At 61.2% G+C, this 12515-nt stretch overlaps 1 protein-coding gene across 1 annotated transcript in view; it reads right to left on the minus strand.

Moving 5' to 3' along the window:
* Positions 1–274: 274 nt before the first annotated feature.
* The window catches only part of SPSB1 (splA/ryanodine receptor domain and SOCS box containing 1), a 50847-nt gene continuing 38606 nt past the window's right edge, over positions 275–12515 (minus strand). The window contains exons 2-3 of the mRNA XM_006914383.3: positions 8964–9805; positions 275–1814 (exon numbers count right to left, since the gene is read on the minus strand). Coding sequence (XP_006914445.1) covers positions 1687–1814; positions 8964–9657 — 822 coding nt within the window. The 5' untranslated portion in view covers positions 9658–9805 and the 3' untranslated portion in view covers positions 275–1686. The remainder of the gene's footprint in view (positions 1815–8963; positions 9806–12515) is intronic.

Raw genomic sequence — 12515 nt, forward strand, 5'->3', positions numbered from 1 at the left:
ACGGGTCTGGGGAGCTGGGGGCGCAGGAGGTGCGCAGAATGACGAAAGAGCCCGGTGACTCATCCAGCGTCTTCGGAAGGCGCTGGGTCAAGGCAAAGAGGCTGGAGCTATGAGGGAAACTCTCTCATCTCAGGTGCAGAATTCATCGGAACATGACCCGCCCTGACACAGGAGTGAGGAAAATCCACTCAGATCTCACAGGTCGGGTCCCCCGCCTGAAACGCGCACACACACACACACACCTCGCGGTAATCGGGGTAATTTACGTTCCTCACCGAGCCTTGGCACCGCTTTTGTGCTTTCAAAAATATACTCCACTGGAAGACTTTTTTTTTTTTTCCTTAAAGGTACCCTACAGCAGCTGTTTAAAACATAATTCTTACGGACAAATATATATGCATATATATTAAACATTTTAAACAAATAAAGTCATCTATTGTACCTGTACAGAAATGAACTGAAGTCAGACTCTGAGGAAGTTGACTTTAAGATAAACGGCAGATGTGGTGGCAGGGAGCAGGGGTCTGCTACGTGGGGGAGCTGTGGCAGAGAGGGGGCGTCCCCCCTCTCCTGCTCGTCGCCCTGCCCCGCCCCACCCTGCCCTGCCCCTCTGGCTCTGGGGGGTTGCGATGAACTGGGCGCTAAGCGGAGACCCGCGTGGACTTCGCTCTGGGCTCCCCCGGCCCGCCCTGCCCTTGGCTCGGCAGGGGGCGGAGACCCTCTCATCCTTCCTGCCTTGGTTTGGTGGTCCCCTGGAGAGCCAGAGCTTCTGAAGAGGCACGTGGGAAATTTTGGTTAAGAAGCCAAAAGCAAGACCAAACCCATAACCTAAAAACCCATGGAAGACTGAAGACATAGAACCATGTGCAAAGACGGACGAGCCCAAGTGTGAATAAGGATGTGGAGTCGTGGGAGCTGCCACAGCCGTGTAGCCGCGAGTCCCCAGACTCTCCCCGCGAGGCTGGAGCTCCCCGAGGGGCCTGCTCGGGAGCTCGGAGCAGATCCCCCAGGAAACACTGTGGGTCGAAGGACCCACACAAAGACAGCTGTGCCCACGTGGGGACGCGCCGGACACGGCCCAGGGAGGGCGGGTGAGGCACACGTGCTGGGGAAGCGAAAGCAACAGAACACTCCGGAGAGGCGACCGGAACAAGGTCCCTCTCTAAATGGAATAAATAAATGGCTTTTGTTATTGTTAAAAGAATAAATACAGGGGAAGGGGGTGCCGGCCGCGGGGCGCTCCCGGGCCCGGCTCCCGCCTCGGCGTCCGGGGCGCGTTTCGACGTCCTGAGCTTCGTCTCCGAGGCGCGGCTCCTCGTGCCAGCACCTCGTAGCACCCCCGGTATCTGTCCTCGGTGCCGCGGCCCCTCCCGGCAGCTGCGGGGCAGCCATGGCACCCCGAGGGCAGAGCAGGTCGGAGCTCAGCGCCGCGTGTCCTAAAAGTTTATTCCGTGTCTTTCCCCAAGGAGGGGAGGTGACGTGGCATGCAGGACGCTCCCGCCGACGTCGGGAAGGGGGACGGAGGAGCCCGTGTCCAGGGCTGTCCTGTCTGTGTCCCGCAAGGCAGCCGGGAACGGCGGAGGGGAGCAGGGCCTGCGTCCCGCGGCCTCGGACGCCGGGCCACGGCCCGGGGTGTGGCGGTGACGTGGTGGGCGGGCTGTGGTGCTGGCCGTCCCGGGCAGCGCGTCACTGGTAGAGGAGGTAGGCCTTGAGGGAGGCGGGCAGCGGCAGCGTGTGGATCTCGCCCAGCCGCTCCTTTCCCAGGGCCAGGCGCACGGAGCGGCGGCAGAGGTCCATGAGCGGCAGGGGCTCAGCTGGGGACGAGAGAGAGAGAACCAGGTTAGCAGGGCTCCGGACGGTTCCACAGCAAACAGTACGAACAGCAGCGAAGGCGTCATTAATACTGGTTTTCAAACACAGGTCGTCAAGAATGAAATCTTTATGCATTTTAAATGAATTATGAAGAGCTGACACAGAGAACTCACTCTGGGCCAGGCACCTTCATAAGCTCTCTACCAACGCTAGTGCGTTTAATCCTCGAGGTGGACCGAGATTTCATAGTCACAGGCAGAGACCACCGTCATCATCCCCGTTCTACTGAGGGATGGAGAGTCCAAATAACTCCCAGGGATCCAGGGTCGCACTGCTGGGGAGAGACGAAGCTAGGATTTCAACCCAGGCTGTCCCTGCTCTTACCCGCCGGACGAGCTGCAGCCTTCAGCGAGCGTCGCCTGGGGCACCACAGAGCCAGCTCACCCCAGCAGGCACCCCGAGCCAGACCCCACACAAGGTTCCAGAAAGATCATTCTGTGCTAACTCAACTGCTTGCGGGTTCTCTTCTCATCTTTATTTTATAGGGGAGGGGGTGCAGAGGAGTCTTGATGTCTTTCCCTCCGCGGCCCAGAGGCCCAGCTCACCCTGCCTCCCGGGGCAGTGGAGGGGGTGCAGAGGGGGCGCCTGACGTGCAGGGTTGCGGGCTGGGGTCCGGGTCCAAGCAGTCTGGGCCCAGCTCACGGCGGAGGTGACTCAGCACCTGGTTTGAGAGGGGCTTCTAGCCGCAGCCTGCGGGGCGCCTGTGTCTTTGTGTCCGCGGACGTCCTGGGCCCGTCTCCCCGCTCAGTGCAGCTGCATCTCAGATAAACTCTCAGTTCTAAGAGTCTTGATGTCTTTCCCTCCGCAGCCCAGAGGCCCAGCTCACCCTGCCTCCCGGGGCAGACGTCTCCCTGCTCCCTTCCCTAAAACCAGGTACAGATGAGCACACCTACAGCCGCTCAGGGTCACCCCGCGCTGTTCCGGACACGGAAGGAGCTGACATGAGCGGATCTGTGGCTTCGCCCACGGTCTCCCTTTGACTCCGAAAGCCTTTTGTGAGCGAAACAAAGGTCAGACCCCAAAACTAAGAAGAATCCCAGCATTTCCCTTGAGACCCCATTCCACCCATACTACTGACTGTGTCTCAGAATACTAAAAATAACATTAAAAAACTCAATCGTCGAAGACCAAATCCTACCGCGGGGGGTGCGGGGGGGCGTGCGGAAGTGTGGGGTGCAGGGGACATGCGGAAGTGTGGCTTTCCTTCTGACTCGCTCGTCGTGATGGCCGCACGACTGTGGCTATAGCAGAGGCCACTGAATTGGACGCTAAATCTCGAGTCGTGTGGCATGTGTTGTCTATCTTGACAAACCTGTTGTTATTTTTTTTAAAGGACGAATCTCAGGCTTGACAGCGCACTGAGTAGCGAAATTTCAGACTTTAAAAGAACGCCAACGACCGACGGCTCCCGTCACAGCAGGGACGGAAGAGGACAGCGCCTTCCGCGGAAAGTTCTGGCACCGGGCGCGTGTCTCCCCCTGCCTGCCCGCAGGGCCGGGGTCTCCCCCGCCAGGAAGCGTCCGCCTGGGGTGACGCCAGGTCTGGCTCCTCACTTCTGCCCTGCGCAGATCTGCCTGGGCCTCAGTTTCCCCACCTGTAAGGTGAGAAGTCAGACCAGATACACCCCAAAGTCCCGTCCAGCGGAGATCCTGAAGGCGATGGCCCTTCTGTGGGACCAGGGTCACCCTGCTTCCTCTCCTCCACTCAGGGACTCTCCTCCATTCCCATAGCCCCTCCTCCCTCGAGGATGGGGCTCAGCCCTCCCTGGGAGGCGGAGGGGGCTTCCCCTGGAGGCCGAAGTGAGATCCTGAAGGCGATGGCCCTTCTGTGGGACTGGGGTGAGGGGGGAAGGGGTTGCCCTGCTTCCTCTCCTCCACTCAGGGACTCTCTTCCATTCCCACAGCCCCTCCTCCCTCAAGGATGGGGCTCAGCCCTCGCTGGGAGGCGGAGGGGGCTTCCCCTGGAGGCCGAAGGCTCTGAGGAAGCATCCAGGGCGCCCGGCCGGACTGCAGAGGGTGGGCTGAGAGGGAGCTGCCTCAGGCCCTCTAGGCCTGACGGGATTCGGGTCGGCTCATGGATGCCCTCCTGAAGAAACGTTTCTAAACAGCCAAGGTCCGGCTCCCCCGTTTCGGTGCTTAAGTCACAGCCCCACTAGCAGCTGCGGCTGGTGGAGCACCTGTCCTGTGCCTGGTGGGGACTGTGGCCCCCAACCTGCAGATGGGGAAACGGGCTTGGGGAGGTGGGAGCTGGGGTCCGAGGTCTGAGAGCCGAGGGGCTAGGCCGTGGATATACGCCCGGGTCCGTTCAATTCCAAGGTCCGGCTCTTTCTACGCCAACACGAAGAGGAAGCTCCGGTAGCCCTCTGCGGTTGACCCAAAGGGGCCACCCATGCCACACGCGCTGAGAGCAGCCGTGTGGCGTGGCGGAGCCGCCTCTGCCTGACCGTCTTTGGACCACACTGTATAACCCAGTTAGGGAAAGCTCATGCAGCCAGAAGGGACATGTCTTTAGGACACGTGAGACCTTCCAAGAAGGGCTGCAGGAGTGGCAGCTGACAGCTGCGGTGACGCGTGACGAGCCGAAAATACGACCGGTCCCCCAGACATCCCATGTAGGGGCCTATTCCCGGGGGCCTCGAGTACACAAACAGGTTCCCTCCCGCCGATCTGGTAGGAGCCAAATGATGATGCACAGGCCGTGGTCTGACTGCGCGTCAAAGGCTGGGCAGGCCGCATGCGCCTGGCACGGACGGACGCGGGCGCCGTGCCACGGAAAACGTCTGGCCCACGGGTTTCCGTTGGTCACTCACAGGACCCAAGGAGGCCTCTCCCCACCCCGATACTTCTGATCGGGGGCTGCAGGCTCTGCATCCCATTCCATCCGCCAAGCGAGGTGCCCCCTGAAATTCCACGGAGGAGGTTCCCAGACAGAGAAAGCAGGGCTTATGGACGACTCCCGCTGCTCTGCCATCTCCAGGAAGCTGAGGGGCCCCCTCGCTGGTTCGCAGAGTTTATATGAATGAGAGGGGGGTGGAGCCAGCGTGCACGGCAGGAATCAGGAAGTGAATCAGGTGCTATTTATGGGAGCGGAAAGTTGAGGAACTGGTCGAGTCCGTGCGCCAAGTCCAGCTTTTCTAGAAGGAACGATCGCCTGGCCTATTCGAACGGGCACGCGCCAGCACCCCGGCCCGCGGCTCGCCGAGCTCTCTGCGAGACCACAGCATGACTCAGGCCCCGGAGCCCGGCGCCGCGTCCAGTCCGGGAGCGGAATGAAGAAGAAACGTCGGGTCTGTGAGTCGAGGACCAGTGTCTCACGGCAGGAAGTGCTGCGGATTCGGCGACGTCCCCCCCCTCGCCGGCGCCGCTCCTGTGACGGGCCTCGTGCTGACTCTGCAAGCAGCTGGCGGTGCCCGTGCTCCGTGAACGGACTCTGGAGGGTTGTGTGGCGACGGCCACCCTGGGATTCGTGTGCAGTTCCCGTTACGCGAAGCGGTTCTTACGAAAAAGCGGCAAAACTCCAACCCCTTGTCCCTCCCTTTGCCATCCAGGGAGGGACACCTAACACCTGGCTGGGTAATGCAGGCACCCTTGGTCCCTTGTCCCCCCAACTCTTGAGAGTTTGTTGTCCCTGTATGACTAGCCTTTTGGGGGGCATGGGGTCTGGAACAACCTCTTCCTCTCAAGTGGTCTCTCTGCCCCAGAGCCCAGCTGAAATGGAGGTGCAGGGAGGGGCCATCATCGGGTGAGGCACCCCGGACGGACACAGGAGGAGGTCACCAAGTCGAAAGGCTCCTGAGGAAAAGAACTGACGGAGCCTTTCTTGAACTCACAATCATGACAACTGCACCAAACTTATCTGGGAGCCATAAAAGGGAGAATTTGAAAATTCCAGATGGCAGGGAAAATGCTTTCTTAGTGGAGATGCCTGCTCCCGGGGAGGGCTGAGAGGACCCACGGGTCACAGACTCTCCCTTGGGTGATGGCCTGTCTGCTGCCTGAAAATAGGCCTCTTCCTTCTGCATCTCCGGGGAGAGCGGCAGGCAGGCCTGGGGCACAAGCTGGGCCCCTTCTCCCCACTGCGATGGCCACTCCATCCCTCTAACCCAGGAAACATCCGGGTGACACAGCAGCCCCTGGGGTTGCAGCCTTAGCCCCAGGTCTCAAGGCTGGAGGAGGAGCCTGTGGTCATAGCTGGTCGGATATGGGGAGGTCACACAGGGACACACTGACAACTCCTGGCCTTTGGCCCCATACAGGGAAGGGACTCTGATGGGGAGGGTCTGCCTGGTGTGCGGGCTGGGAGAACACAGAGCCCGCTCAGCAACCAGGGAGGGTGCCCAGGCTGGGTGACCTTGGCTAACTGGCTCTGTGCACAGCGGTTCCCTATTGAGATCAGGACCTGGTGGCCAGGGTCGGGTGGGGTGGGGAAGAAGGGTGCAGTTGGCTTCCCAGATGTCCCCGGGAGCAGTCACGGATCAGAACCACCTCCAAGATTGTGAAAGCAGAGCCCAGTCCAGGCCTGACACGGACAAGGCGTATCTAGCTCGGCCTGGACAGAGTTCCCGCCTGTCCTGCCTGCTCCCTGGGTGGACCCCACACTTGGTCTCGCTGTGACATTCCTCTTTCCAAGCTGCCTTGGAAGGTAAAGCAAACCCTCCTGAGGCCCCCTTTGACCTCACCTGGCAGGCACCCCACCGTCTGAGCCGCTGGGCAGATTTGTCTCTCCCCTAAGCATTGTCATGAGGAGCGGCAGGTCTTGTGGGAATGGTCTATAGTCACTGTCTCTACATCTATGGGGGGTAGAATGGTGCCCCTCCCCACCCCCAATTGAGGACCCTCTGGAACCTCAGAATGTGACCCTATTTCCAATAGGGTTACAGATGTAATTAGTTAAGATGAGATCCTCCCAGAGTAGGGTGGCCCTGAATCCAACGGCTGGTGTCCTTGTAAGAAGAGGAGAGACACAGAGAAGCCCACGTGACGGTGGAGGCCGAGAATGTCTACAAGCCAAGGACTGCCGGCAACCAGCAGGAGCCAGGAGGCAGCGCGGGGCGGATCCTCCCCGGCGCCCTCAGACGGAACCGCCCCGCCAGAACCTCGATGCCAGGCTTCTGGCCTCCAGAACCGAGAGAGAACACATTTCTGCCGTTTTAAGCCGCTCAGCTAGTGGTCATTTGTTCCAGCCACCCCAGGAAGCGAACACCCTCTCTAAACCAGCGCCCCACCCAGACAACTCGTCAAGGTCGCCAGTGATCGCCTGGTTGCCAGAGCTGATGGACCATTCTCGGCCATCAGCGTACTCGACCTGGTAACCCTCTGTCCTTCTCGAAGTCCTTTCTTGGCCTAGTGTGCAGGACGTCACTGTCCCCTCCAGCCTCACGGCCACTCTGCGTCCTCTCCTTCTCATCCACCTGGCCTCTAGGCACTGACGCACCCCGGGGCTCGGCCTTGGTCCCTAGGTGATCTCATCCAGGGGACACGAGTCTAAACACCGTCCAGCCCTGGGTGACGTCCCCACTGACCACTGTCCCAGACCCTGTCTCTCTCTAGACTTGCAGAGTCACCAGGAAGTGCTGAGTGAGCATCTCACATTTGACTTCCCCGCCCTGGCCCGAGCCATCATCTCTCCGCTGGACAGCTGTCATAGCTCCTCCCTGGCCTCCCGGTGGCCACTCTTCCGCAACCGTCCATTTCCATACAGCAGCCAGAGTGACCCGTCCAGGACATGAGATGCTCTCTTCACGTAGAACCCAGGTGTCAGTAAGCAGGCTGAGGCCAGCGGCTCTAATGTGTGGCGCCTCCTCCACCCTCTGCATGTGTGGAACACTGAGGGTGCTGACTGCCCTCACGGTCCTCCCATCTGGTTCCCCTAAAGCCAGTGCCATGCAGAGCGGGGCCCACCCGTGTCTGACCAGGCCTGGGGAAGGCGAGAAGCGATGTCTGATGCGGAGGGAGGGGACCCTCATCATTCACTGAGTGTCTGAGGTGGGCTCAGGTCATGGGCATTCCCAGGCTCCATCCAGGGTCCGGCTCACGGGGCGGTTCTCGACAACCCACTGCCATGCACGTTCCCTGCTCCCCTTGACTCCGAAGGCTTGGAGACCGCAAGATCTGGGCTGAGCATCTGTGCTACTGAACCCCGGCAGGGGCCTCACCCACAGTCTGGCCTTTGGCGGGGAGGGTTAGATCTCGGGGTGCCAGGCCAAAGCTGCCCCACAAAGGTGGTCAGCATATCGGTGGGTGAACCCTTCTGGCCCAGCACCTTTTCAAGGTGGAATTTGCAGATGGTGGAAAGAACCCATGAAAGAGTGAGGGCCAGACATGGGGTGGACAGTCGCAGAGTGCCAGGACGTCCCGCCAACATGGGCTCCCAGCCAGCCAGCCGTAAAGCCCTCCCGTGCCCACACACAGATGGTGCCGTCCCAGGAACCTTATGTCCACACACGGGCTGAGAGAGGCCACTCCTTTCACCTTGGGACAGGTGGAAACTGCTGCCTACCCAGTCTGCTTCTCTCTCAAGGCCTCCTGACACCATGACTGACAAGCCCCTTTCAGGGAACCGTGTCCCAGAGGAGCCCACTCAGAAGCCTCCGGCACCAAGAGAGAAACCGTACGCCAGTCTAATGACTGAGGGAGGGCGCTGGCTTTCGGTTATGCGAGAGGACCCAGCACCCCCAAAGCCGCCAACCCCAGCTCAACGACACGCCGGCTACTGTGCTAGGATTTGGTCACCTGCAGAGCAAAGCTAAAGGCAGGTCAACCAGAAACAAAGCACATCTGCTCAAAGCCCATGCCTCGGCTCATTCATTCGTTCATTCATTCATTCACCACCTACCCTCCCGACACCCATCTCTCCATCCATCCACCTATCCCTCGATCATTCACTGTGCGGTGCTCCCAGACTCCAGCCGGAATTCATTTAGCCAGAGGCAGGCCAGCGTCCCCACCGAGGATCCGAATATGCTGGGCTGTCTACTCAGAGACATTTTAATTCCAACGACTGCGTGAACTTCTGGCCGGGCCCAGCCAGGACCCCAGGGACACAGGGAGCCTGGGGACAGTGCCACCTTGGACCGCGCAGAGGACACTTACGGTCGAGCCCGTTCAGGTAGCGCATGCGGATCTCGCAGTGGCCCCAGACGGCGCTCACGACAGGATACAGTTTTTTGCCCTTGAGTCCCCGAAAAGCCACTCCCATGTACTGTCCGTCCACGATGAAGCTCAGGGTCCCATCGTCCATGTCCAGGGCCACCAGGAAGGAGTCGGGGACAATGAACGTCTCATCCGGCTCCAGAAAAGCCGGGTACGTTTTGCTCGGCTGGTTTTTGCCATCGTGGTAGAGCCGGTTGCGCCCCAAGTCCCAGCCCCAGGACTCGTGGTTGTTCCCCACGAGGGTCGTGTACCCTACGGAGTGCAGCGGGGCGTCGGCCGTCGCCACCCCCACCACGGCGTGCGTGCCCCGCTGCCGCATGGCCCACGTGATCTGCCACACGTGCAGCCCCCGCGTGTACCCGACCTTGCCCCTGATGGCGTCCGTGCTCTGGGCCACCGGATGCCGGTGAAAGATCAGCTTGTCGTCCTCCTTCACGAAGACGTTGAGCGAGCGGTCATTGTTGTTCCAGGAGTGGAGCAGCTGGACGTCGTAGGACACGGGGGGCATGTCCAGCAGCAGGTCCAGGCGGGTGGGCTTGCAGTAGTCCAGGCCCTGGAGCTCCTGCTTCAAGGGCCGGTACGTGGGGTCCCGCATGTCCACCGTCTTGATCCCTCCGGTGACCTTCTGACCCATGTTCGCCTTCCGTCTCACCGTGTCGCCGACTCCCGGGGCAAAGGCATCAATCGCGGGGCCTCTTCTCCAGGCTTCCGATCGGGCCCAGGCAGGACTGGAAGGAAGGTTGCTCGGTGGCCTCTGCACGTGGCGAAGCGGTCAGAGCTGCCTGATGGATGGAAAGAGAAACAGGAGGCCGGGTGAGCAGGGGTGCGGGGAGACGGGGAGGGTGCTCATGAGGAACGCGGGGTTTGCTGGAACAGGCTGACCACAGACGCGTCCCAGCAGCCTGGCCTCTGCGCTCCCATCACACCTGCCGCGGGGGAGGCCAGAGCCTTGGCACAGAAGGAAGCCCTGCTCTGTCTCCAAGGCCACGCTGTCATAAGGGAGAGGCTGCCCGCCCGGCAGTCCGCAGGGAGAGGTGGACTTCGGGGCCGGGCGTGAAGCTCCACTGGGTCGGGTGCAGGAGCCAAGTTGGCATGGATCCTGAAATTGGCCCATGCAGGGGGCATCTTCCCTGGTCAAAGCAAGGGGGAGCTGACTTCCCGCGGCCCCTGCTTGGAGGGAAGGCGAAGCCCCGACAGGCAGCAGAGCTGTTCGAGCTGCCCGCTCCCAGCTCCTCCCCCGTCTCCCAGCACAGCCGCCTCCAACTGGCCAAGCCAGCCGCGAGCTTCACTCGAGGTCTGGAGCATGCTCGGCCTCGGGGGGCCCTGGCTCAGTCGCCCCTGAGAGGGCAGCAACCTCCCCGGCAGGTCCCACGCCCCACATCTGCCTGTACGGGTGCGGCCGGCGACACTCTCCTCAGGACCGCTGGGCTGGCCTCGACTCGGGTGGGCACGGAGACAATCACCTCCATCCCCAGGTAAGTCTGGACCAACACTTGGACGGCCACCTCGTTTTCCTTCAACCGGAAGCCAACATTGGGCTGCTCGCGAACCAGCAGCCCATCTGGGGAGGACGTCTGACTCCGAACACCCCGCCCCCGCACTGGCTTCACTGTCTCTCGGCTCCTGGAAGTGGGGATGGGGCCACGGGGTAAAGAGGGCTCCCTGTACCCATGCTATCCTCCCCAAGGCAGTACCGGGGGGCTGCATCTAGGGAGGAGGGGGCCGGAGAGGGGGCTGACAGGGCTCAGACCACCCCTGCCATTTCTGTCCTCGGTGCCCACCTTGGACAAGGGGAAACGACAGGCCGCCTTGACGTCCCCAGCCTTGCTTGCTGGCCTGCAGAAGGGACTCCTGGCTCCCCGGAGTGGGAACGGGGTCCTCGGACCCTCCAGACAAGGCGGAAGGCCGGCCCCTGGCTAAAGAGGTCTAAGTAAGCGTCTGCAGAGGGGCCTGGGCCAGAGGCCGTCAGTGCCTGGCTGCTGGGAGTATCTCGCAGGTCACCTGCTCTAAGGAGCACTGAGGTGCTCAAGATGAAGAGGTGCAGCGGGTCCTCCCCCCCTCCCCGCCCCCCGGAATTGGCATATCTATTTCCCACTGAGGAAGCGAGGGCAGAGTGCCTGCTGGGGGATGAGGGCAGGGACAGCCACAGGGAAAGCTGTCCTCCCGCGGGGGCCCAGGGCCGGCAAGAGGGAGGGATGTGCAGAGGGCTGTGCCTCTCTCGGGTCCCCCAGCTGACCTGGAGCTGCCTCCCTCTCCTCCCTCTCCTGGGAAGAGACCCCACGAGACAATGTCTTCAGGCCCCCTGGAGGCTGGCTCTGGGCAGAACGAATGTTCCCCTGTGACCCACTTGGCCCTAGACCCCCTTATCTCAGCAGCCAGGTCACGTTTGTCACCCTCACTCTCTGAGGCACAGTCATTCCTTCCAAGACGGGCTGGGACCCCTTGTGTCAAACATTTGCAAGGCTGGGACAGAGCCAGTGTGTCCCCTTGCAGCAGGGACCCCCTCTGTCCAGGAAAGATCTGTGGGTATCATGACCTCACAGCCTGGATCGCCCAGGACAATCCCATCGACTCCTGAGAGCCACTGATGCCCCCGGGCCTCCCCCACGGCCCTGCTGAGGGGTACCCCATGACTCGGGGCCTGGTTGCCGGGCCGTGCGGGGTGGGGAGAGCCTTGTGGTCCTGGCAACGACGGAACTGGCCAGTCCTCTGTGGCCTCCCATTTCTGCCTCCCCAACTTCCATTCGGGCAGATTTCTGAGCCGGGGGAAGGCTGGTCCAAGGCAGGTCTCAAAGTCAGAAGCACCCAGACCCGTCTGTCTGGCCACCGCCCCTCGGCTGGTGCCCAGTGACTTCTTTGAGCAGGTCCCAGTGGGGACACAGGTCAGCTGTCTGGGAGGGTGAGAAAATTCACTTCCTGAGAGAGTTCATGTCACTGCTTCTTGGAGCAAAGCGCCACTGCCCCTTTGTCGGCTGTTTTGTCACTGAGGTGGAGGAGGAGGAAGGGGTGGGGGAGAAGGGAGAGAGGGCGGGAGCTCTCAGGCCAGTGTACGGGGCGCGCGCGTGCACATGCACACACGCACGCACGCACGCACATGCACACACGTGCACACACACGCACACACACCCCCACGCATGCACGCACATGCACACACACACACACACACACACACACACACACCCTACTTGAGCTGGGGAGGGGGCAGCGAACTTTTTCTGTACAGGCCAGATAGTAACAGTGACTCTGCCTTTTGGCTCAAAAGCAGACACAGGCAGTGCATAAATAAATGAGCATGGCTGAGTGCCAATAAAACTTTATTTACAAGAACAGGCCAGTTCACAGTCGGCCAACCTGAGCTAGACTAACGGTGCTCCCGGCACTTCTCTCTGCAGCACGAGACGGTGTGCTCTGATGTCTGCAGCAGGAAGGCGAACGACGGGTGAGGGAAGGGGACCCCGTGGCAGCGAGGCCCATCCAGCCCCAGAACGAGCA

Source organism: Pteropus alecto, unplaced genomic scaffold (assembly GCF_000325575.1).
Source record: "Pteropus alecto unplaced genomic scaffold, ASM32557v1 scaffold125, whole genome shotgun sequence".
NCBI lineage: Eukaryota > Metazoa > Chordata > Mammalia > Chiroptera > Pteropodidae > Pteropus > Pteropus alecto.